At 44.4% G+C, this 26,669-nt stretch overlaps 1 protein-coding gene across 1 annotated transcript in view; it reads left to right on the top strand.

Moving 5' to 3' along the window:
• The window catches only part of LOC309541637 (cytosolic phospholipase A2 epsilon-like), a 53,760-nt gene that overhangs the window by 11,235 nt on the left and 15,856 nt on the right, over positions 1-26,669 (top strand). Inside the window, exons 4-13 of the mRNA XM_082239717.1 lie at positions 9,584-9,720; positions 11,520-11,651; positions 12,257-12,297; positions 13,927-13,969; positions 15,062-15,119; positions 19,277-19,443; positions 20,647-20,733; positions 23,084-23,121; positions 24,567-24,714; positions 26,519-26,655. Coding sequence (XP_082095843.1) covers positions 9,584-9,720; positions 11,520-11,651; positions 12,257-12,297; positions 13,927-13,969; positions 15,062-15,119; positions 19,277-19,443; positions 20,647-20,733; positions 23,084-23,121; positions 24,567-24,714; positions 26,519-26,655 — 988 coding nt within the window. The remainder of the gene's footprint in view (positions 1-9,583; positions 9,721-11,519; positions 11,652-12,256; positions 12,298-13,926; positions 13,970-15,061; positions 15,120-19,276; positions 19,444-20,646; positions 20,734-23,083; positions 23,122-24,566; positions 24,715-26,518; positions 26,656-26,669) is intronic.

The raw sequence follows: 26,669 nt of genomic DNA, 5'->3' as shown, positions 1-26,669 counted from the left end.
CACTGCAGGATTTCATAGCTGACAAAATAAATTGCATAGGAAACTGTATTTATATCAGTGCCCAAGTATGGCTTGCTCATAAACTCTTAAGTTGGGTAAGATAACTATTTGCATTGTTTGTGGGTGGAAAGGAGAACAGGAGAATAAACTGGTTTGCCTGGTTTGCCTTGCAAAAGATCTGGTGAAAATATGGAACGGGGGAAAGCAGAGTGGTAGGGATTGTTTTGGCTTAGGCTGCAACCTCTACACATTTACCTAGGAGTAAATCCCATTGAATTTAATGGGGCTTATTTCTGAGTTGGCATGCATAGGATTGCACCATTAATCACAAACAGGTAGATCCCACATAGTGATGCTAAAGGCATTTGAGTAGTCCCGAAGTTTATCTGAAATGTCCACCAAATTGGTCTCTTTAATATAAGGAGGTTCCTGAATAAAGGAGAAAGAGCCCTCAGATATTCTCACAATCACTTTTCCTCAGAGAACTTATATCAGGTCATGTCCAGGCCAGGATTATCTACTCTGACTGGCAATAGCTCTCCAATCTAAGGATGGGGAAGAAATTCAATGCCATTCACATTTAAAGCTGAATTTATCAAACAGCCTTCAAAATTCACACTTATCTGAATCTTGTGCCATTAGTGAAAATGGCAGACAAACAACATTATATTAGTAGAAATTGCTTGCCAAAATGCTTACATTAGTCGAAACTGTGTACAAAAACATGTTTATTAGGAGAAATTCACACTAAAATGCTAAATAATTTTCCTGAGCATCTTTTTAAAAACTGCAAATTGCAGCAGAAATGGGAAGATCAGGTTTTAGGATTGGGAGAACGAGAAACTGAAATAACAGGTATTGGCAGATCCTTCCATCCTTACCAGCGTCTTAAGCAAAGGCCTTTTCCATCACCTGCAACCTAATCTTTCTTTTAACTGAAGATGCTACAAATTGAACCTGAGGAATTGTGCAGGCAAAGCACATGCTCTGCCATTAGGCTATGTCCTTTATCTCAAGAGAGGGGCTCTCCATGAATAAATCAATCTCTAGCCACCTATATGACAGGCACGAATACTGGCCACTGTACTAATGTGGACCTGAAGCCCTCCCTGCTTTATGGAGTAGTGAACTGTCACATAACCCACAGATCTAAGGGATATCTGAGATGTCAATCTCAAATAACCTAAAGTGGTAATTATGGGCTTTGTTTCCTCCTGCCCTTATGGAGAAGTCACCAGAAGCCTGCATCCAGGAGGTAGTGCACCACACGATGTTCAGCCCAATCATATGGAGATATTCAATCCAGTTCTGCATGTCCCTGGGAGCCATTGACACCAAAAGGAAGACTCTATGCATGGAGTACCAGTTTATAAATGTGACATCACTTGCGTGAGGGCAATGCCCATGTAGAATAATTTAGTTGAATGCTGCCCCATAGAACGTGGAGTTGGAAGAGACCCTGAGAATCATCTAACCCAACTCTCTGCTATGCAGAAATCTTCTGCATGGTGAATGACCATCCAACCTCTGCTTAAAAACCTCCAAGGAAGGAGAGTCCACCACCTCCTGTGGGAGTCTGTTCCACTGTCAAATAGCTCTTACTGACAGAAAGTTGTTCCTGATGTTCAGTCAGAATCTCCTTTCTTGTAACTTGAAGCCATTAGTTCAAGTCCTACCCTCCAGAGCAGGAGAAAACAAGCTTGTTCCCTCTTGCATGTGACAGCCCTTGAGATATTTGAAGATATCTATCAAATCTCCTCTCAGTCTCCTCTTTTTCTGGCAAAACATACCCAGCTCCTTCAAGTGCTCCTTCTAAGGCTTGATTTCTAGACCCTTGATCATTTTGGTTGCCGTCCTCTGCCCATGTTCCAGCTTGTCAACATCCTTCTTAAATTGTGGTACCCAGAACTGGATACAGTACTCCAGGTGTGGTCTGACCAAAGCAGACTAGAACAGTGCTATTCCTTTTACTGGGCCATTCTGTTGATGCAGCCTAGGATAACATTGGGTGGTTTTTTTTTTTTTTGTCTTTGTTTTGTTGCTGCTGCTGCATCACACTGTTGACTCATGTTAAGCTTGTGGTGTACTAAGACCCCTAGGTCTTTTTCACATGTTTTACTAGAGAGTCAGGTATTTTATATCTGTGCAGCTGGTTCTTCCTGCCTAAATCTAGAACCATACATTTGTCCCTTTTGAAATTCATTTTGTTAGTTTGGGGCCAGTTCTCCAATCTTCTGGTTCCATCTTCTGTAACATTAGCTACCCCTCCCAGTTTGATGTCCTCTCAATTCCTTTGTCCATGTTGTTTATAAAGATGTTAAACAATGGCAGGCCCAGGACAGAACCCTGTGGCACTCCACTTGTCACATTTTTCCAAGGATGAGGAAGAACCATTAGTGAGTGCTTAGTTTTGAGTTGAATGTGCTTAAGGACACACAAGTGAGAACCCTGGCTTATCAGGGAGAATTTCCAAGCAAATTCAGTCAAATATATTGAAAAACCCTCTTCAGACTTTTGAGCTAATTGTGCAAAGATCCAAAAGAGCAGTTAGTGTGTCACAATACATCGGAGGTGGACCTTGCATGTGAATTCTGTCCCCACCCCCAGCATAACTCTTCATGCGTTAGGCAAACATCTGAACATTGCTACTGTCTTTATAATTTACTTTAGGTTTCTGAAATAAAATAGTAGTTCACAGGGAACAATGTGCATAGGACAGCATGATATAACCACTGAAAACAACAGTAGCTGCAAATATCAATTGTATCTGTAGGATTTATTTCTATTCTGGACAGGGGACAAATAAGCAAACAAATATGCAGTCTGTTTTCCAATGTTTGTTTTCATTAAAATTCCCTTACATTCCTACTTACAACCCCTCTTCAGACTTTCCCATATGAAAGGCTGACATGCAACCCCCGCCCCCCCGCCCGCATAAATACAGTTTAGGAACTTCTGAATAGATTTGCAACAAATGTATTTGTCAATATATTGGAAATGGTCATATGAACAGGAGTTGCAGTTGGTTTATTTGCATACTGTCAGGGGATGATTAGCTGCTTGTGCTTAAAATAGTGCCCCTTCAGAGTTTGTGCGGTCCCACAAACCTCTGTGTGTGACAGAGCTCCTCAGACATGTCTGCTCTAGTCACTAGTAGAGTCTGACAGTGGCTGCCTGCGGAAGCGCTTCCAGCAAAGAAGTTCCTTAACGGAAACGCGTCTCCTGGACTCACGACGTGGCAGCTTCCGGCGAAGCAAGGGTCTCCCTGCAGTTGCTTCTGACACCTCCCCGCTATTTTCGCTGGAAGTGTCTCTCACCCCTTTCTCTCCCCTGCTGTTTCCTGCCTGGGCTGCTGCGTCTCTCTCAGCATTACTGAGATCCTCCTCCAGAGACCCCTCGCTCCCCCTCCTTGTCCCTGCTTTAGCTGCTGACTCTCTCCCAGTCTTTGGGAGCCCTACCACCTCCCTTTCCTCTGATGTCAGTTCCCTGACATCCACCTCCCCTCCAGGGCCCCCTTCTCCCCCGCCCCTACTCTCTCCTCTGGGCGGTGAGGAGCTGAAACCCCGAAAAGAATCCTCTTCATCTTCAGACGTCTCGAACATTTCCCTCCATCGGTCTTCGTTCCGACTCGCTGAATCCTCCTCCACCTCGGAATCAGAGAACCCCTCCAACTCTTCTTCGTCGGTGGTGGCGAAGTATTCCCTCCGGAACCTCGCCACTGGCTGGGGTTTTCGAGGGAATCTCTGATGAAAAGCTTCAATCAAAACCTCGTCATCTACATCCTCTGCCCTGACCCAGGTGTTTTCCGACTCCGGCTCCCCTTCCCACATTACCAAATACTCTACTTGCTCTCCCTTCCACCTGGAATCGAGAATCTCCGCTACATGGTAGCTGTGTTCTTTTTCCTCCATAGCTGGTCCCCTATTGACCCTCCCCTCTCTGTCCCCTATATACGGTGACAGCAACGACCTGTGGAACACTGGGTGCAACTTCATGTGGTTCGGTAACCGGAGTCTGAAAGCCACTGGGTTGACCTGTTGCGTGACTTCAAATGGGCCCAGTCTTTTGGGTCTTAACTTCTTACAACCTCCTTTAAATGGTAACCCTTGGGTGGACAGCCACACCTGGTCCCCCACCCTAATGCTTTCCCCTTCCCTTCTGGTTTTGTCTGCCTGCCTCTTATATTCCTCCTTCGCCCTGTTTAAATTAAGTTGGAGCTGGCGATGGATCGCTTCCATTTCTTCAACGAACTGTTCTGCGGCTGGAACGCTCCAGTTCTCCCCTTCCCCCCCTGGGAAGGCTCGGGGATGACACCCGTGATTAGCCAAAAAAGGGCTCATTCCCGTGGACACGTTCTCTGCATTGTTGTAGGCAAATTCTGCCAACGCCAGCTTCTCCACCCAATCATTCTCTCTGTCATTCACATAACACCTCAAATATTGCTGGAGGACACCATTAGCTCTTTCCGCCTGCCCGTTGGTTTCTGGATGACGGGCAGTAGAGAAATTCACCTCTACATGCAATAAGCTCATGAGCTTCCTCCAGAACCTGGAAGTAAATTGTTTCCCTCGGTCAGAAACCACCCTCAAGGGGGCGCCATGCAGCCTAAACACATTTTCCACAAACAATTTAGCGGTTTCTTCCGCTGTGACCGCATGTGAGCAGGCTATAAAGTGGGCCATCTTGGTTAACAGGTCTACCACAACCATGATGGCTGTTTTCCCTTTGGACCTGGGCAGATCAGTCATGAAATCTATTGCCACTGCCTCCCATGGCCTTTCCGGCGTGGGTAGTGGTTCTAATAAACCTGCCGGTGCCCGCCTCTCCCCCTTGGCTCGTTGGCATCGGTCACACCCTCTCACATATTCCCGCACATCTTCCCTGACCTTGGGCCACCAGAATTCCCTGGTAACCAGCCACATGGTTTTGTGTTGCCCAAAATGCCCTGCTGTGGGGCTATCGTGCAGTTGCTTGAGTACCTTTTCCCTCAATTCCCCTTCAGGTATGTATAACGCTCCCTTGTAGTACAACGCCCCATCTCTCTCCTCAAAACCCCCGGGTTTGTCTCCCTCCCTCCTGAGACCCCTGAGTTTGTCCTGGGCGTATTCATCCTGCACCGTTCCCTCTACCAGTTCCCTTTGCCCCACCAATGCCGCCCCACACACCCAGCGGTCCTCGGGAATGACATGGGTCTCTTCGGGTGCACCCTCTCCCTCCAAATATTCAGGTTTGCGTGAGAGAGCGTCCGCCCTAACGTTCTCCGGGCCTGGTACGTAACAAATCTCAAAGTTAAATTTGGAGAACTCCTGGGCCCATCTCAACTGCCGTTGGTTGAGCACTCGCGCAGTTCTCCAATACTCTAGATTCTTATGGTCCGTGCACACTTGCACCTTCTGTTGTGCACCAATTAGCAGGTGCCTCCATCTCCGGAAGGCCTCATGAATCGCAAGAAGTTCCCGGTCGTACACCGTGTAGTTCCTCTCAGATTTGTTCAGCTTTCGCGAAAAGAAGGCACACGGTCGCCACTCTGACCCCTCCTTCCCTGGCTGCAGAAGAAGCACCGCCCCTATGGCTCTGTCAGAAGCGTCTGTTTCGACCCTCAGCTTTTTTTGTAAATCCACATGTAGAAGTTGTTCATCCGAGGCGAAGGCCCTTTTCAGTTCCTCAAACGCTCGCTCCGCCTCCCCCGTCCAAACAAACTTCTTTTTACTGCTGAGACAGTCCGTGATGGGCGCCGTCAGGTGGGCGAAGTTTCGGATGAACTTACGATAAAAGTTTCCAAACCCTAGGAACCTCTGCACATCCTTCTTGGTCTTGGGTGTTTTCCATTCCAGCACCGCTTGAACCTTGCCGGGGTCCATGGCCAACCCCTTGTCTGACAAGCGGTACCCCAGGAATTCCACCTCCTTGGTATGAAACTGACACTTCTCCAGTTTCACCCACAGTCTGTTGGCTTGCAGCCTGCTCAACACTTCTCTGACGTCTCTCACATGTTGCTCCTCATTCTCCGAATACACCAACACGTCATCTCAGAAGGCCACGCAATTCTTGTAGAGCAAAGGCCCCAGTACGTGGTTCATGAAGGCTTGAAAACACGCGGAGCCTGTTTGTAATCCAAAAGGCATAACGAGGTATTCAAATGCCCCCAAAGGGGTGAACATGGTGGTCTTCCATTCATCCCCTTTCCTTATACGTATCAGGTTGTACGCCCCCCTTAGGTCCAGCTTTGTAAAAATCTTTCCTTTTCGCACCCTGGTCAAAATATCATCAATCCTGGGCATAGGAAAAGCCGCCGGCTCTGTCACTGCATTTAGGCGCCGAAAGTCACATACCAGCCTCGGCTTGTCCGTGTTTTTTTTATCCACAAAAAACACTGGGCTACCCCCCGCTGCCTTGGACTCTCTGATGAAGCCTCTCTTCAGGTTCTTGTCAATGAACGCTCGCAACTCCTGCATTTCCCTGTCTGACATGGCATACAACTTGCCTACAGGAAGCTGTGCTCCAGGGAGTAAATTGATCTGGCAATCAAAGGGCCTATGCGGGGGTAGTTGGTCAGCTTCCTTCTCGCTGAACACGTCGCTGAGATCAGCATACTGTGGTGGCACCTTCCCCTTCTCCATTACTTCAGTCCCTGCTAGGGTGGCTTGGGCCCCTGCTGACCCCTTTTCCCCCCTGCAGTGTTCTAAGCAATGTGCTGAACCGAAGGAAACCACTCTTTGATGCCAGCCCACCAGCGGATCATGTAAGGCTAGCCAGCTCATTCCCAAAATAATGGGAGCGCCTCCCAAGGTGGCCACATTAAACGCTATCAGTTCTGTGTGCCTTGCCACCCTCATTATCATTGGGACGGTCTGCAAGCTGACTCCTCCTCCCAACAGTTCCCTGCCATCGATCGTGGTCACCTGCAGGGGGTTGCTTAAAGGGATAGTCTGTATCTGATGTTCAGCAGCAAACTCCTTGCTCATAAAATTGCAGGAGCTGCCTGAGTCCAACAGCGCCTTTATTTTTAGGGGGTGTCCATTTTGCAGCTCTAGCGACACTTCAATCACTAGAGCAGGTCGAGGAGCTTCTGGCACGGGCACTTTCACTGCTCTTTGGCCTGGCTGCAGTGCCCTAACTCTGGCAACCAGGCGTTGGCTTTTACCTGCTCCGTTTCTCCCTGCTCTCCCCCCTCAACTGCTCCCACCATCCCTTGCCATTCCTTCCTCTGGGGGCAGACTCTGGCAAAGTGGCCTGGCTGTTGGCAGAGATAGCATTTCCGGGCTCCCTTTCCCTCCTTCTTCGCCCCCTCACTGGGCTTTGAAACTGCGCGCGCGCGGGCTGTTCCGATTTCCATCGGCTCTGCCGGCGGGAAAGCTGGCTCAGGAATGTCTGGAATGCGTAACTCCTTCCAACGTTCCCCTCTCCCTTCCCGCCTCTCCAAGGCTCTTGCCTCCTGGCGCGCTCCAATGGTCAGCGCAGATTTGGTCAGCTGATCCATAGACACCGCCCTGGGGCTCCTGGCCAGCTCGTCCTTCACAGCTGAAGAAAGACCTTCTTCAAATAGCATCTGAATTGGTGCTGCCGCTAAATCCCACCCCAATCTGTGAATCAGCATGGTAAATTCAGTCCAGTACTCACGGACAGATCTGCTTCCCTGCTTGCAAGCCATTAGCTGTCTGCGCACCACCCCTTCCTCAATATCGCTGGAAAACATGATATCCATTGCACGAAAGAATTTCATAGTGTCCTTTAGGATATCGTTGTGCGTTGCCATCAGGGGTCGAACCCAGTCCCGCGCCCCCTTCTCAAGATGCCCAATTACGAAAGCAACTCGCGATTCCTCATCAGGGAACTCATCAAACTGCACATTCAGGGCATATTGCATCTCAGTCCTAAAGGCATGGTAATCCTTGGGGTCCCCCCCAAACTTCTGCACCAATCCTGGTACCTTTCTGGGGAACTGAGTGGTTCTCCCCTTTTTGTCAGCATCCTGAGCCCTTCTCTCCTCGAGCCTCGCCGTCTGCAGCGCAAGTTGGACCTCCAACGCTCGGTATCTTTCTTCCAAGCTTGGACCAGCTCCACCCCCTGCTCCTCCGGCTCCGTCTCCGGCTGGGTCGCTCATGATGCTTTCTCCTGCACAGGCAGCGTACAGAGACTGTCAGACTGCTGTCAGGGGATGATTAGCTGCTTGTGCTTAAAATAGTGCCCCTTCAGAGTTTGTGCGGTCCCACAAACCTCTGTGTGTGACAGAGCTCCTCAGACATGTCTGCTCTAGTCACTAGTAGAGTCTGACAGTGGCTGCCTGCGGAAGCGCTTCCAGCAAAGAAGTTCCTTAACGGAAACGCGTCTCCTGGACTCACGACGTGGCAGCTTCCGGCGAAGCAAGGGTCTCCCTGCAGTTGCTTCTGACACCTCCCCGCTATTTTCGCTGGAAGTGTCTCTCACCCCTTTCTCTCCCCTGCTGTTTCCTGCCTGGGCTGCTGCGTCTCTCTCAGCATTACTGAGATCCTCCTCCAGAGACCCCTCGCTCCCCCTCCTTGTCCCTGCTTTAGCTGCTGACTCTCTCCCAGTCTTTGGGAGCCCTACCACCTCCCTTTCCTCTGATGTCAGTTCCCTGACACATACCTTTTTGTTTTGGGTGTTCCCAAATTAATGGTTTATGTCTCTATGATTTTGGTTTAAGTAGCTTGGCATTAATGTTAGGGTGGATACAACAACACTGTCATGAAGCTTCCTACATTGCTTTATATAATGTGGCCACATTATCATAATAAATGAACTGAGCTGAGATGTAATGAGCCTTGTGTGGTCCTTCTGTCTCATGTCTTCTTCAGTATTGCTGTAAGGAGAAGTCTAGAAGCATTTGTTTCTGTTTCTGTTTAACCACAGTTTGTCCTTTAATTTGTAAATCAACTAACTGTGGTTGATGTAAATGAATCTGAAACATCATAATGTTGTTTGCGGCAGGCCAATCTGAAACCATGGTTTACCATGACATCCAAATGTAGCCAGTGTATTTGAATTACCCATCCAACAACATAAGCCAGGACTGCACACTGTAAAATGTAACACTTTCTTGTTGTCAAGGCCAATGAAAAAGGAATAATGTACATCAATTGGTCACAGTGTAGAGATTTATTTAAATTGTTATCTGTGGTAGCTGTCTGCAGTTCAATTCATTTTATATCTAATAAGCTCACAAATTTGTGTTCTGAACTAGGCAGTTATGAGTTTGGGCAACATAATCAGAAAATTGTTGAATGGTTTCATTCAATGACAGGAGTGGGGTTTGAGATGTGTGCCAAAGTGATCTCACTTCAGCAAAACCATTTAAGGTGTATTTGCCCTGATTTCCAAACCATGTTTGGGCAAATATTGGGAAGGGTGTCTCAACCAAACCCTTTTTCTTTGTCACTTCTGAGTTACTACCATGCAGTGAGGATATGGACAAAATGCAAGCTTTGCAGTTCGTAATGAAGAAATTGAAACTTGTGAGAGGAAAGAATCAGATTTCTGTGCTAATGGCTCCAGATCAAAGTGCATTGAAAGGGACAACAAATGCTGACAACACTACTTATTATGCTATTCTTCTTTTACACAGTAAGCCAGTCTGATTGTTACGTGACCCTCTGGTTACCTACTTCTTCATGTGAAAAAGTGCGGACCAAAACTGTTAATAATAGCAAGAACCCTGTTTGGAATGAAACGTTTTATTATAGGATTCAAAACCAAGTCAAGGTGAGAAATTGAGCTATTCCCCTTTCAGTTGTGCACTGTTCTGAGCTGGCTTTTACAACAAGATAATACTATCACATGTGCATTCTTCTCCTGCTCCTAATACGGTGGTACCTTGGTTTAAGAACAGCTTAGTTTATGAACAACTTGGATTAAGAATGCTGCAAACCCGGAAGGGGTGTTTTGGTTTGTGAACTTTGCCTTGGAAGCAGAACATGTTCCGCTTCCTGTTGAGTGTGCTCCATTTGTAAATTGAGTCCCCCGCTGCTATGGGAAAGCACGCCTTGGTTTAAGAATGCTTTGGTTTAAGAACGGACTTCCGGAACGGATTAAGTTCGTAAACCAAGGTACCACTGTCTACAGGATCCTTTGCCTGTTTTTGATTGCAAGACATCTGCATATGTGTGGATGGGCAGTATCCATCAGCAGGGCAGTGCAAGCAAGGCTTCATTGCTTTCCTGTCTCCCCAACACAACATGCTGCTGCCAGGACTGGGAGGGGCAGGAGCAGTGGAGCTTGGCATGTTGTGGGTGCAACACTGACAACCTCCACTTGGCTCTGTTGCCCAGTCTGCACCATCCTGAGCTCCTGGTTGTCTTGCCATCCCCCCCCTTTGGGGCAGCAGGCCATGGCATTGGGAAGATGGGAGAGCAATGCAGCCCCGCCCATGGCACCCCACTGACTGCTATTGTGTTTGTGCAAGGCATCACTGGAGGGAGAGGCGCAAGGTGTGGGGAACTCAGCACTGTGCAGATACATAATGCCAGGCTTAAGGGAATCCAATCCTCCTCCCTCAGGACAGGCTGCCAGTAATGGAAAAAAACCAAGAAGGTATTTTATTCAATATTCACAGAGATGTAGGACGTTGCCTCTTAGATAATGGCATTGATCTGAGTAAAACCCCCATCCCCTCCATCTCTCCTATTATACGTCATCCCTGCGTCGGCTGATCTGTGCTTTTTGCCTCTGAGCTTTCTATTCTCCTACTTTCCATGCCCGCCAGGTCCTGGGAGAGGGGGGATCTGGAATGCTTTCTAAAGGCTCTGAGTCTGTCAGCTGTTTCTCCCCGGTGGTGCTTCTTCTTCTTCCTGCTTCTCTCCCAATATTTCCCAGCTTCTCCCCTATGCAACCTCTGAACTATGACCTTCAGCAAACCACTCTTGTAAATCTATATTGTCTCCCTCTTCTCTGGGAAGTGCACCATTCCTCCAATGTCCAGTCCCTGACAATACTGGTTAAGTGTGTAAAATTGGCTGTGCTGCACAGCACTGGGCTCTCTCTCCCCTTGCCCCTGTTCCTCCAGTAATCTTCAGTCATGTGCTGTGTTCAAAAGCCAGGGAAGCAATGAAGTCTCATCTACATTGCCACACAACTGGACACTGCTGCCCATAACACTTCTTCTTTGCCTAAATGGAGGATGGAATTTGTGGAGAAACTAGAGTACATATTGCATCTATTGGTTTGTCCACTGTTGCCTCGGACACTGCCCGTCACTAGTGTGTGACCTTTGGAAGGTTGCCCAGAAGTGAATGACACCCTGAGAGTGGAAAAAGGTTTCCTACTCCAGACTTAGAAGACGATTCCAAGTACCTCACTGTTCTTATGGTTGGCATCTGTCTTGGGAGACAACGGAAAACTGTAGCTTTGGGGTGAAGTCCTACCATTGTAGTTATAGTGCCTGATGTGGCTGTACAGAACGATATAGGAGAGACATGGTTTTTTTTGCAGGTGGGGCAGATGAAGGCTACTTTTATAGACACAGATTATATCCTGCATCTAATATATTTAACTGATTCTCACAGAATTTGTTAGAGATGTCTGTCTTTGACGAAGATCTTTTCACTCCAGATGAGCTCCTCTTCACTATATCCTTTGATGTTGCTCGGCTTCCACTTGGTGAAAGAGTTCTCATGTATTTTAAGTCTGAACCACAGGTGAGATCTGAACACCAAGGTGGCTTGTAAGAACAAGATACTGTTGTGAATTTGTGGGCACTAGACCTCTATAATGTTTTACTATGTGTTTTTTAAATGCGTTGTAAGCTGCTCAGAGTGGATGCGGAAACACAGCCAGATGGGTGGAGTATAAATATTATCGCCACCGCCACCACCATTATGTCCGGATGAAGCTAGTGTTCGATTTTAATCAATGCTTGGAGTATTAAGACTTTGTGCTAGACTGTGTGTATTTAGCCAGACCCATGTGTATTAGGCTGTGTGCTAGACACTTTTACTCCCTTGGAATCAGCAAGAATTTAAAGCTAATTAAGCTAGGCTAATATTTCTGTGTTGAGGTGATAGGCTTGGGTGATGAGCCATTAAGAAGAACAAAGGATCAAGGGATTCCTTGTGAGGAAGCAAATCTCAGTATAGCCAGTATTGAACTGGATGAGCCAATGGTCTGACTCACTATAAGGCAGAACCCTATGTTCCTATGTGTGTCCCCCAGCAACTCTGCAATGTGACAATTTTAATTTCAGAAAGAAAGGAATTGTGTGCAACCATTTCTTCTTTTTCCTTTTCTTTCTTCTTGGAAATAGAAACAAGAAGAGCTGGAAATTGAATTTTTGGTGGAACCTGCGTAAGTATGTCAAACGCTTAAATTTTCTACATTGATTTCACTTTTAAAATAACATAAAAATAAAATGTGCATTTATTTCAAATAAATAAATATAATTATCAGGTGCAGAATTAAGGCAAAGGTAAATTAATAATGAGGATCAGAATTCCTGACCTTAGTATACAAAGATACAGGCAGTTATGGAGCCAAAAGAGAGCTACACAAACTCAGAATGTAGCCAGAATTAATTTTTGAATCTGAAATTTTGTTTTTTCTGCTGCATTTCAGTGTTTCCCATTTTGATTTTAAATTTTGTTTGGATTCCAAAGACAATAAATAAATTTTGTTGGGAAATGTTAGGACAAAAGTGTTCTATGTATTAACTCAAAAGCATACTATAGAACGACCTTACTGAAGTTAAGAAGCAGGAAGAATATCTGCTGTAATGATGAATGTGCTACCTAAAATGTTGTTTTTATTTCAAACAATCCCAGTTAACAGTGAGGTGGGACAATTCAAAGATTGGCAAAAAACATTATTGAAGTTTAACACATGGGGGGGGGGACACCAATAATTAAATATAAACTACTTACAGATACAAAGGAAAGAGGTGGATTCTCGCTGCCAGATTTGAAATTATACTACGAGGCATCCTGCCTTTGCTGGCTGTGGGACTGGATATTATTGGAGAACACAGATTTATTAGATCTAGAAGAATATGATAATTGAAGTTAAGAAGGTTTGAGTCTGGTCAGCATTACCTGAGAATCTGATACATGTCCCCTTGAGTTGTGTGATGGAAGAAAGGTGGGATATAAATGTATACAATGCTGCTGAATTAGTTGGATAAAAATGGAAAATTTGGTGAGCAAACTGAGCAAAACTGTTTGGTTGAAAACATAGTTATCGCTAGTAGGTTTCAGCTTTACTCACAACATTATTATCACCAACATGAACATTGCTTGCAAATGTTCCCTTCGTTCCCACCCCCCACTCTTTCTCACATGGGGAAGGATGCCTCACTTCCATCTCCTATAAACAGATGGTTGGTGCTGATCCCTTGCTTGAAGGATACTAGATCCAAATGACCTTTTCTCTCTCTCCCAAAGAGGTGATCAGCACCGATCATCAGATTGGTTAAGAATTATCTGTGCAGGCACAAAGCCAGAATTCACTTGATCTGGGCAATTTTACCCTTTAAGAATTCCATGATTAATAAAAACAGATTTCTAAGACATCAAACCTCCAGAAAAGTTATAATTGACTGTCATTGACTTTATGTGACATGGAGCCATATGGGAAGGGCTTGATCCTGTCAAATGTAAGGAGCCTGGATGGGAAGCAGCACAAGTATTGGCCATCCACCTCTGCTGTATGGTTTTGGTGTTCATGCCTACATTTACCAGACTAGTGTATGCTGGAGCCCTCAAGAAGCAGCAACCATATTGCAACTTAAAAGTAAGAATTGGGCTACAATTTAGGTTCATGGAAGCTAAAGCAGTGTTAAAACTCTAGGGTAAATGGATCTGTTGCATTTTCTTTGAAGGGAGCCCATTATTGAGGATCAGACTGGAAAGAAACTTTTGTTTGCCCTGCAGGTGTAATATTTTATCATTTGAAAGTACCTATACTCTTATATTTGTTTCCTAGGCCTGGCCCACCTGAAACCATCATAACAAATGGCGTCCTAGTGGTAATTTTTTATTTCTGCAATTTATCAATGCTGATAATACCTGTGTGATCTAAGAAACTGTTGGTTCCTAGCTCAACCTCTGAGAGCACTCTGCTACATCAGCCTCAAATGTGTTAAATTTTACTACCTAAAAATGGAGCTGAAGCTTTCAGTAAAAAAGATCTCTCTTCTCTCTTTGGCGATCACGCGTAGCCGAGTAAGATTGTCTTCCATAAACACAGTTTTAACAATGAGTCCGTAAGTGACTGTGGAGGCCAATTCTGGACCCACACATCCTTCCACAGTGGGGACATTTGTTATGACGAGCGCCAACGACTGCTGGACAAATTACTGACTAATATGCTCCAGTGTGGTTATCAAGATTATACCTCAACGCAGGCTTCAAGGAAGGAAACCAAGGCGCAAAATCAACACTCAAGCCCTTCAAGATCCCATTAAGTGGGATTGCTTCCAAACAATTCTTAAGGACCACCTGCTTCTAGTAAAAAATATAGAGGGGGGGGATACAAAATTCCAGAAATTTGAATAACGAATATAAGAACTCTGTAACATAATAACTAAAGCAGATACCAAAAGTCAAAATAACATTTCCACAACATATGGAGAACCATACAATAATATGGATATAATGAAACCCCCTCTATACAGTACATGGGTTGTGCTTATGCTTCTTCAATGCTGCTCTTTAGATAACTAAAATGCTAATATACAATCTTCCTAATGCTCATCAGTCAGATTTTCTGGAATGCCAATGCCAAACACATTTCAGCTTGGCAGCCTTCCTTAGTAGCATATTTTCTTACGCTACGTCTTCTAAGAGTTCAGCCAATTGATATCCAAATGTTGTTTGAGACAGGGTTAAAATTCAACATCTTCAGTAAGTACAGGCTTGCAAAAAATTACAATGATCAGTGTAAAATTATAATGCCCAATAGTAATTGAAGGTTCCTATATTGGCTTTTAACGGTACTCAAGCAAGAGTGATATTTGGATATAAATTAGCTGAACCTCAAGTATAACATGCAGTGTAACAAAAACTGCCAATTCCAGCTGATCCCTGTTAATTTTGTTTTTTGCTCATTTCTGCTACAGTGTCGTGAGGTTTGCGAATTGAAAGCAGAGGTGGACCAGAAGAAGCCCCGTAAATCAAGTGAGTTTATTTGTGTTGTGGTAAAGAAGGGGGATTTATTAACCTCTGATACTGATATACAGACTAAACCAGACCCAATGCAAGCAAGTCTAGCAAATTCTGCTTTCCTTAATCAACACCATGGAAGTGCTTTCTGAAAGCTGAGAAGCACAAGAAGAAGGTAATAGACCCTACATGAAATAAACTGTGATCTTTCATTGGAGGGCAATGCTACATTTCCATAGGGACAGCAATAAAAAGTGGGGGGGGGGAGGACCTTGTAGTTCAGAATGAATGGCTGCTAGAGTATTACAAGCTAGAGTAGAGCAATCATTTTCCTTTACCCTATTGACTTTTGCCTGAAAATGTCATGCTCCAGCTTCCCAAACTCTCCCAGGTTTCAGATTTCAAAACAGCAATTCAGCCCGCTAGGCATCTTTAGCAGGCCTGGAACACCTACTAGACAGTAAGGAGGAGCTGAGGGAAAAGTGGGGCAAAGTCACCTGAGAAGGGCAGTTGGACCACTGCTCACTCAGTAGTGGGTACAGCCCATCTTTATGAGCACATTACAATATTCTAGCCTCTTTGTGGGCATTTCACTAACATTATAGAGGAGAACAAATGAGAACAGCATTGTCTGTGCAGCCCTCACTGTGAGGGTTGCAAAGGTACCTTTGTGCACAAGTGCCAAAGCGTCTGGGAAGTTGTTTTTGCTTTATGAGGTACTTTCCAGTCATTATGGTGCTGATACTATTATTACTTGCAAGCTGAGAGCCAATCAGGCCAGTGCATTATTGCTGTTCCAAAAGGGAGGTGTACTAAAGATGGGATACAGTGACTTGAAGTAGGCTGTCCAGAACCTGGCTGCGTTGTGGGGAGGGGATGAGCAGAATGTTTTTGCTATGCCATACTGGAGTGTGAAGTGGAGGGTGGATATGATGCCTTCCTGGAACAGATGACCAAGCATGCAAAAGGAAGGGAGATAGTAGTAATGGGGGACTTCAATTACCCGGATATTTGTTGGATGTCAAACTCAGCCAAGAGCATAAGGTCAAACAGATTCCTCACTGGCCTTGCAGACAACTTCATTGTCCAGAAAGTGGGAGAAGCAACAAGAGGAACATCCATTTTAGATCTGGTCCTAACCAATGTTGATGACCTGGTTAGTGGGGTAGAAGTGGAAGGATCATTAGGCGCGAGTGATCATGCTCTTCTGAAGTTTACTATACAGCGGAAAGGAGCAGCCAAGCATACTAGGACTCAATTTCTTGACTTTAAGAAAGCCGACTTCATAAAACTTAGGGAAGTGCTGGGTGAGATCCCATGGACAGAAATACTAAAAGGAAAGGGAGTTCATGATGACTGGGAGTTTGTTAAGAGGGAGATACTAAAAGCACAACGTCAGGCAATACCTATGAGACGGAAATATGGAAGGTGCCTAAAGAAGCCTGGGTGGCTATCTAAAGAACTTTTAACTGAGTTAAGATTTAAAAAGGATGTGTACAAAAAAATGGAAAAGGGGGGAAACCACCAAAGAGGAATTCAAACAAATAGCCAGCACGTGTAGACACAAAGTCAGAAAAGCTAAAGCACAGAATGAACTCAGGCTTGCTAGAGAGGTTAAAAGCAACAAAAAAGGCTTTTATGGGTATGTTCGTAGCAAAAGGAAGAACAAAGAAACAGTGGGGTCACTCAGAGGAGAAGATGGTGAAATGCAAACAGGGGACACAGAAAGGGCTGAACTCCTCAATGCCTTCTTTGCCTCAGTCTTCTCCGATAAGGAAAACAATGCCCGACCTGAAGAATTTGGAGCAAATGATTCAGCAAAGGAAACACAGCCCAGAATAACTAAGGAGATAGTACAAGAATACTTGGCCAGTTTAGATGTATTCAAGTCTCCAGGGCCAGATGAACTGCATCCAAGAGTATTAAAAGAACTGGCAGATGTGATCTCAGAACCACTGGCAGTCATCTTTGAGAATTCCTGGAGAACAGGCGAAGTCCCGGCAGACTGGAGGAGGGCAAATGTGGTCCCTATTTTCAAAAAGGGGGAAAGAGAGGACCCAAATAATTACCGCCCAGTCAGTCTGACATCAATACCAGGGAAGATTCTGGAGCAGATCATTAAGCAAACAGTCTGTGCGCACCTAGAAAGGAATGCTGTGATCACCAATAGTCAGCATGGATTTCTGAAAAATAAGTCATGTCAGACTAACCTGATCTCGTTTTTTGACAGAATTACAAGCCTGGTAGATGAAGGGAATGCAGTGGATATAGCCTACCTTGATTTCAGCAAGGCATTTGACAAGGTGCCCCATGATATTCTTGTAAAGAAACTGGTAAAATGCAGTCTTGACTATGCTACCACTCAGTGGATTTGTAACTGGCTGACTGACCGAACCCAAAGAGTGCTCATCAATGGTTCCTCTTCATCCTGGAGAAGAGTGACTAGTGGGGTGCCACAGGGTTCTGTCTTGGGCCCGGTCTTATTCAACATCTTTATCAACGACTTGGATGATGGACTCAAGGGCATCCTGATCAAATTTGCAGATGACACCAAACTGGGAGGGGTGGCTAACACCCCAGAGGACAGGATCACACTTCAAAACGACCTTGACAGATTAGAGAACTGGGCCAAAACAAACAAGATGAATTTTAACAGGGAGAAATGTAAAGTATTGCACTTGGGCAAAAAAAATGAGAGGCACAAATACAAGATGGGTGACACCTGGCTTGAGAGCAGTACATGTGAAAAGGATCTAGGAGTCTTGGTTGACCACAAACTTGACATGAGTCAACAGTGTGACGCGGCAGCTAAAAAAGCCAATGCAATTCTGGGCTGCATCAATAGGAGTATAGCATCTAGATCAAGGGAAGTAATAGTGCCACTGTATTCTGCTCTGGTCAGACCTCACCTGGAGTACTGTGTCCAGTTCTGGGCACCACAATTCAAGAAGGACACTGACAAACTGGAACGTGTCCAGAAGAGGGCAACCAAAATGGTCAAAGGCCTGGAAACGATGCCTTATGAGGAACGGTTAAGGGAGCTGGGCATGTTTAGCCTGGAGAAGAGGAGGTTAAGGGGTGACATGATAGCCATGTTCAAATATATAAAAGGATGTCACATAGAGGAGGGAGAAAAGTTGTTTTCTGCTGCTCCAGAGAAGCGGACACGGAACAATGGAACCAAACTACAAGAAAGAAGATTCCACCTAAACATTAGGAAGAACTTCCTGACAGTAAGAGCTGTTCGACAGTGGAATTTGCTGCCAAGGAGTGTGGTGGAGTCTCCTACTTTGGAGGTCTTTAAGCAGAGGCTTGACAACCATATGTCAGGAGTGCTCTGATGGTGTTTCCTGCTTGGCAGGGGGTTGGACTCGATGGCCCTTGTGGTCTCTTCCAGCTCTATGATTCTATGATTCTATGATTCTATGATTCTATAACCTGTTCTCACAGTGGTCAACCAGCTGCCAATGGGAAGCCTGCAAGCAGGACCTGAGTGCGACGGCACTCTCTGTTTCTGCAGTTTCCGTTTACTGGTATTCAGAAGCATGCTTCCTTCAACTGTGGAGGTAGAACATAGCCCTCGGTTATGTGCCCTGCCTTTTTCCTGCCCCCTTCTTCAACTAATGAGCAAGATGGTTTACCTGAATTCTATCTGCTTGGACAAAAACAATAGACAACAGCAAATCTGAAGGAGGCTTGCAGTATTATAATTTTCTTTTCTCTTTTGGTGGTCAGTAGAACACTTAATCCAAGCAAGTGTTCATGAACATAATGCAACACTTTCCTCCAGACCGAAATTAGTTTTCCAGCATAATACCTGGTAATACCATGGTAGCCCTGAAGACAGGTGCACATTGTCAGATCCATTTAAAGCAGGGATAGGGAACTGGGGCCCTTCCAGTGTTGTTGGCTAATGACCAGGGATAATGGGAGATCCAAGAGCACCTGGAGGGCCACAGGTTACCCATCCTTGATTTAATGACTAATCCTAGTCCACATGTTGGAGAACTTCGCAGTGCACTTTCCTCCTGATGTGCTGAGTGGTTTGAGAGCTAATGCTTTCCCTTTCCCAAGTGGTTTCTTTTAAAATTAAATGTGTTCATCCAAAATTGTTCATTGTGAAAACAAATGCAATGGCAGGTTTCTCTTCATGCTTTGTCCCCTGTCTTTAGAGAAAGACCTTGCGCTTTCAGTGAAAGGTTCCTGCGAAGGCACTCACTGTTTTAAGATGGGTTCGGATGCTCTCATTATACCGCCATGCCCCACTACGTTCCACTATGTCAAGTACAAGGATCCTGCAATGGACATTATGCTACCAAAGAAGACACACTATAATCCTGTAAGTCAACTGATTTTAATAATTGAAACCATAAAAGTTTCCCTTCAGAAGAAAACAGTACAAGGTTTTTTTGACCAGGGTGATCAGGTGGGATTCAGCGAAATTGTTGCATGCACAGAAAAAGATCTGCTGGCACTATGGGACATGAGGTTGAATCCTGACAAGACAGAAGTACTGTTTTGGGGGGACAGGAGGCGGGCAGGTGTGGAGGATTCCCTGGTCCTGAATGGGGTAACTGTGCCCCTGAAGGACCAGGTGCGCAGCCTGGGAGTCATTTTGGACTCACAGCTGTCCATGGAGGCACAGGTCAAATCTGTGTCCAGGACAGCTGTTTACCAGCTCCATCTGGTACATAGGCTGAGACCCTATCTGCCTGCGGACTGTCTCGCCAGAGTGGTGCATGCTCTGGTTATCTCCCGCTTGGACTACTGCAATGCACTCTACGTGGGGCTACCTTTGAAGGTGACTCGGAAACTACAACTAATCCAGAATGCGGCAGCTAGACTGGTGACTGGGGGCGGCCGCCGAGACCATATAACACCAGTCTTGAAAGACCTGCATTGGCTCCCAGTACGTTTCCGAGCACAATTCAAAGTGTTGCTGCTGACCTTTAAAGCCCTAAACGGCCTCGGTCCAGTATACCTGAAGGAGCGTCTCCACCCCCATCATTCTGCCCGGACACTGAGGTCCAGCGCTGAGGGCCTTCTGGCGGTTCCCTCATTGCGAGAAGCAAAGCTACAGGGAACCAGGCAGAGGGCCTTCTCGGTAGTGGCGCCCGCTCTGTGGAACGCCCTTCCAGCAGATGTCAAAGCGATAAACAACTACCTGACATTCAGGAGACATCTTAAGGCAGCCCTGTTCAGGGAAGTTTTTAACGTTTGATATTTTATTGTATTTTTGGTTTCTATGGAAGCCGCCCAGAGTGGCTGGGGAGGCCCAGCCAGATGGGCGGGGTATAAATAATAAATTATTATTATTATTATTATTATATTATTATTATTATTATTTCCTCCTTGCCTCCCTCCTCTGCACCTCCCCATGCCCTAAATCTACTCTGGATGGTGAGGGAACCAAAGAATAGGTTTGGGGGATACAGGAGAAGGAGAGGTGAGGAAGTCATGTTGTGCTACTGGACCCCATTCCGTGTGCATACCCTATTTAGTGCTGCATTCAATTTCACCCAATATTTCTCCTTTTCCTCAGTTTACCTGTTCTTATAGCACCAAAACCAATGTTCTACCTGTCATGTTGAATTCCCTGCCCATGGGAGAGAAAGTACCAATAGTGGAGGTGAGTGCCATTTTTCAGTAGTAGCATTCTGAAAGTATTAAACCAGTAGCAAATAATTCCTAGACTGAGTTGATATGGCAACAATTATGGTGGAAAACAAGGATGGCTCATTACAATCAAACCCTGAGGTAATTCTACCTGCCTCCCCAGAACCTGAGGATTCTGGAAAGCACTTTATAGGTTCCTATTGAAGAGGCGACCTTTTCTTCTTGAAGCAAGCTTGCTTCTGTCCACTCAAAATCCTAGGGAATCCCATGGGAATGGCATAAGACATTCTGGGTGCTTCCACTGTTCTACCTTGTGGAATGTATGAATGAACGAACTCCGAAGGATTAAAATGTAGTCCCTTTTAATAGTAACTTTTATAAGACTTGGCTCATACCAGGGCTGAGTCCAAAGGTTAATGCTTCAGATTATAAACTAACTGGGGCCCAGAGGCTAGATAGTTTCAGTAGTGGTCTTTGTGATAAGGAAGAACCATGGAGATGCCCTCCAGACTCTGTAGCTGCATTGCTGCAGCTTAACTGCTTAGGGCAGGGCTGCAGTAAGATGGCAGATGACATCCACCTTTCTGTACAGCAACAAGTTTCAAGTACTTTTTGTCATCAAGCACTCTGCCTGTTTTCTCCTTTGAGCTTTGACACAAGAACTTTCTGGATTCTTTCTATTTTAGGAAAAGCTATCAACCTCCAACTTTTTTGAAAGTGTACAAGTCTCAGCTATCGCCACAGGGGTGCTGTTACATTGAAATGGGTGGGGGCAATCGCAATCCACATCTGCAAATAAACCTACCCTGAGCAATCTCTCACACAGAGGTCCCCACACTCCCTTACATAGTTGGAATATATAAGGAGGAGAAGTTGAGAATTATGAGATGGATTGAAAAGCAAATTGGGATAGAGGGCATCAGTTACATCACAAAACAAAATACAACCTGGAATTCCTCCTCCCCAAGAGAAAATGATGTGTGCACATACACTTTTTTTGTCTGGGTAACAAAAATTAAAATCTATAGAAGGAAACCATTGGGCCAGAGTATTTTTAAAACAACAACAACACAACAACTGGGATATTAACTCTGTATGTGTCACATTTGCAAGGCAGCAAAAAGTAAGCATGCACTCTCTTGGGAAGGGGGAGGGGCACGCAAAATTGTTTCTCCATCCCATGTGACTATATTGATTAAGTCTCTGAGTAAATGTAAGTGATTTCACAAGTGCATTTTAACATTAACCAGCAGCAAACAGTATTGTGGTGTGCTGCAAGTAGTAAATGCCGCAAGTATGCATGGTCCCACTGACCTAAAGCCATACCCTGCTCCCCGTAGGGAAGCACATCTAAGCCATATTCATGCAAAATTGGCTGCAAGTTGTGGGCTGAAATTGACCTGAAGCCACAGCGTGTCCCCTTCCCAGTGTGAGGTAGGAAAAAGAGAGCAGCTTACATATTCAGGTTGAAAAAATAAAGCCATTTCTAGTCAGTTTTGCATGTGTGCGCTCACCCCATTTCTCCATCAATTTGTGGTTTGTTTGTTTGTTGTTGTTGTTTAAAAAAACTGTACTAAAATCCAAATTTAAATATGTATTTATTTCAATGTATGAATTTCTAAATATATCGTATCCAAAAATGCACACTTTAACATGTGTGTGTGTGTGTGTGTGTGTGTATGTTTGTTTGTGTGTTTGTGTGTGTAAAGGTAAAGGTGCCCCTGACCGCTGGGCCAGTTGCGGACCACTCTGGGGTTGGGCGCTCATCTCGCTCTATAGGCCAAGGGAGCTGGCATTTGTCCGCAGACAGCTTCCGGGTCATGTGGCCAGTGTGTGTGTGTGTGTGTGTGTGTGTGTGTGTGTGTGTGTGAGAGAGAGAGAGAGAGAGAGAGAGAGAACCATAATTATGAGGATTGAGAATAATTATGTTCTGATCTTCACATTAGTCTAGGAGGTGCAGATCAAGTTCATTCACAGTAGAGTTCTCAGAAATTCAGTTCCTTAAGCAATCTGTGGCCACTATGTGGAGCCATTTTCCAGAGTTTTTTTCTTCCTGTGAGAAATACCATATTATCTTATGGTAGCCTGTTTATGTGAAGTGGCTCACCACATAATCAGGACATCTTTCTCCACAACAGTGTAAACATCTCAAAAAAAAAAAAAAGTATTGCCAGTGCTGAAGTAATATTTAATCACAACTTCAGTCAACTTCTGTGTGTGAGAGAGAAGGTGGGGTTTTTACATCTAGTCCTTCACTTCAAACAATTGGAATGAGAGTTGTTGTTGTTGTTGTTTAGTCATTTAGCTGTGTAGTAATATTAAATTATGATTGCCCTATGTGACATTTACTTCCTGCTTTTCAGAAGAAAAAGTACAATTTGCATGTGCAAGTAGATGACTGGTAAGTATCCTTAATGATTAATTTTTTGTAGTGACAATATGAAATAAGTTGCCTCTCATAATTTTGGATGCTCTTATGTGGTTTCCCCCCCAATCAATCAATCAATCAATCATTTATTGCATTTGACTAAAAGCCATTACAAATCCAGTTACAAGTGGTTTTTTGAGGGGGGAAAGGTATTTAAACACCACATTTGATCTTTGACAGTTGCCAGAACATGATTAGAATATTGTATTCTGTTAAGTTGTGCGCGAACATATCAGACAACACAGCGATTCTTCCAAAGCAGCTCTTTATTTGTAAGCTGGAACAGAACTGATCTGAGGAGCTCAGTCAGCCTGCTTATATAAAGCTCCAGAACAATGTAACTGTTGCCATTTTCTAAAACTATCCAATCACTGAACGTCATTTTCGATCCTTCATTTGCATAACTATCTACAGTATCCCCCTGCTGGCCCAGGGTGAGAACTTCAGTACATAACATATTCATTTTATTAGCCTGATAAAGGGAATCCAGGGAATATAACATGCAACACAGGATAATGTTTCAGAGCAATCCTAACACCCCACTTCCTGCCAAGTAAATAATGCTGTCATTTTAAGATTTTTTAGAATGGCATCTGCCATACTTGTGTCTATTATCTTTGACTGAAGCTGTGGTTTTACTGTGAAACTGCAGTTTTAACGGCAAGCTACCTTGTTTATTTATTTATTAAATTTATATACCCTCCTACCCCAAAAGATTTCAGGGCAGTTCACAGAATAAAATACAAGACAAAACAAAAATAAAACAAAAGTAAATCATGTGTGATGTGCAGTCATCAGAAAATAAAAATATTCTTATAAATTTTAAAAGTTATATAAACAATAAAACAGTATTCTAAAAAACCTTTCTGGGCATTCAGTATGCTATTGTGTGAAATAGCCTCAACACACATTAGGCTATGTGTCTATCTATGCCAAATAAACTCAAATAACCCAATTTTATTAATAACGTGCACAGCAAACAACTTACAAAAGCAGGTGATCAAATACTTAGCTGTATAGAAGTTTGACTATGAGCAAGATAAAATAAATGTTATGGAATGGCAGTAAACAAAGCTAAGTGGGGGCTCCTTCCCCCCTCCACCTTCTGCTGAAATTAGACTAAACAGGATTAGGATTCAGCATTAATGCCTGAAAAAAATACTAAGGTTTAATCAGTTTCTCAACAATGTGAAAAGTAGACCAGTTTTAAATATGGAGTCCAGGGGCCAATCTATCAAATAACACAATGCGCAGTTGGGGCAGGACAATAACTGAATTGTCTATGGTTATTTCCCATAATATGATGTTGAATGATCCCAAGCAGTAATCTATTCTGTTATATTTCTGCTTGATAAAATCCTAAGATTTCTCATATATTTGGATAAGATATCTATATATAATGCCTGTGTATGTTCTAGTCATTGTTCCTGCCCAGCAGACCTCGATGTGCGCTTGGGATATGACATATGCCCACAGGAAGAAGAGTTCTTACACAAACGGAGGAGACATGTTGCTCAGGCTCTGAAGCAGGTTCTCCAACTAAATTATGACTTGCAAGATCATGAGGTATGTGAAATGGGATGCTGATTTATGCTAAGGGTAAATTTATTATCATGTGGAATTTATTATCTTGCCACATTCCACCTTTGTAATTGCGAGACCATTGTATTTTATGTTCTTCTTCTTCTTTGGCGATCACTCGTAGCCGAGTAACATTGTCTTCCATAAACACAGTTTTAACAATGAGTCCATAAGTGACTGAGGAGGCCAATTCTGGATCCACACGTCCTTCCACAGTGGGGACATTGGTTTCCAGGTGGGAATTGATCACGGTGTGGATTTGCCAAGCGTGCCTTCCTCTTAGCACATTTCTCCCTTACATCCTGAGTTTGAATGTCTTCAAAGCCCATGACACCTTTGGTAAAGGCTGTTCTCCAATTGGAGCACTCACTGGCAAGTGTTTCACAATTTTTGTCCAGTGCTGGTGTTTTGGTGTACTGGTGCATTCATTGTTTCCAGCAGTTGACTGGGATACAGTGGTACCTCGGGTTAAGTACCGTATTTTTTGCTCTATAAGACTCACTTTTTCCCTCCTAAAAAGTAATGGGGAAATGTGTGTGTGTCGTATGGAACGAATGCAGGCTGTGCAGCTATCCCAGAAGCCAGAACAGCAAGAGGGATTGCTGCTTTCACTGCATAGCGATTCCTCTTGCTGTTCTGGCTTCTGAGATTCAGAATATTTTTTTTCTTGTTTTCCTCCTCCAAAAACTAGGTGCGTCTTGTGGTCTGGTGCGTCATATAGAGCGAAAAATACAGTACTTAATTCGTTCTGGAGGTCCGTTCTTAACCTGAAACTGTTCTTAATCTGAAGCACCACTTTAGCTAATGGGGCCTCCCGCTGCTGCCGCACTGCCAGAGCACGATTTCTGTTCTTATCCTGAAGCAAAGTTCTTAGCAGAGTCTGTAACCTGAAGAGTATGTAACCTGAAGCGTATGTAACCTGAGGTACCACTGTATCTCACAAGTAGCTGCCTATGTTGTATAAAGCATCTCTGGCCATCATTTCACCACCTTAGAATTTCCAAATGGGGTAATGCCACCCACTGCCAACTGTGAATGCAATATTCTAATTCTTGGCTTACCGAATGGTATGTACTATGTATCACTTCCCTAAAAATGTGTGGGGTTTTAAAAAATTTTGAAGGCACATTAACTAAATAAAGTGGATTGGCCACATTCTACAATAGCTTAAGCCAGTGATGTACCGGTAGATATTTAAGTCTCCTGGTACCCACACAGCCAATCAGCCTGTCATCAGGGTTTAAAAAGCACAAGCTGGTTATCTAGGTTTGCAAAGTAACACGCATTGAGCTATGCAAGTCCCAGCTATCAGCTGATCCTCAGGGCTTGAGCTGTGCAAGCCCTAACAATTGGCAGTTTGCCAGGACTAACACTAGCCAAGACCTGTCATTATGGCTTAGGCTATAATCCTAAACACGTTTCTCCACTGAGCTAAAATAGTTACAGATATCTGTGTCAAGCAGGCCAACTTTATTCTTCCAGGGTTTAGCTCTTTTGAAACCCCTTTGTGATAGTGAATTAAACACTACAGTTCCTAAGGCCTATGCACATTTTCCTGAGAGTAAACTCATTAAACTCATTAAACACGGCTTCTGTGGAACCTTCTTCCACATAAACATGCATAGATATGCAGCCTTAAATTGCAACCATTCATCTTCTCACCTGTGTAGAAGGTACGCCATTAATACAACAACTGTATTGTAAGCCGCTGTGTTTTAACTTCCATCCTCCTAAATGTTTCATCCTGCGGTAGTTATATATTGATTTCTTATGCCTGTGTGCCATACAGGTTCCAGTGGTGGCAGTCATGACAACAGGAGGTGGGACAAGGTCATTCACAACAACATATGGCTGCATTAGGGGCCTAAAAAAATTAAATCTTCTAGACTGTGTAACGTACATGTCTGGCTTGTCTGGCACTTCGTGGTAAGTGGAACCGT

This window comes from Podarcis vaucheri (genome assembly GCF_965113315.1).
Source record: "Podarcis vaucheri genome assembly, chromosome: 1".
Taxonomy (NCBI): Eukaryota; Metazoa; Chordata; class Lepidosauria; order Squamata; family Lacertidae; genus Podarcis; species Podarcis vaucheri.
Note: the sequence above shows the minus strand (reverse complement) of the source record. Positions and strands in the feature narration are given on the sequence as shown.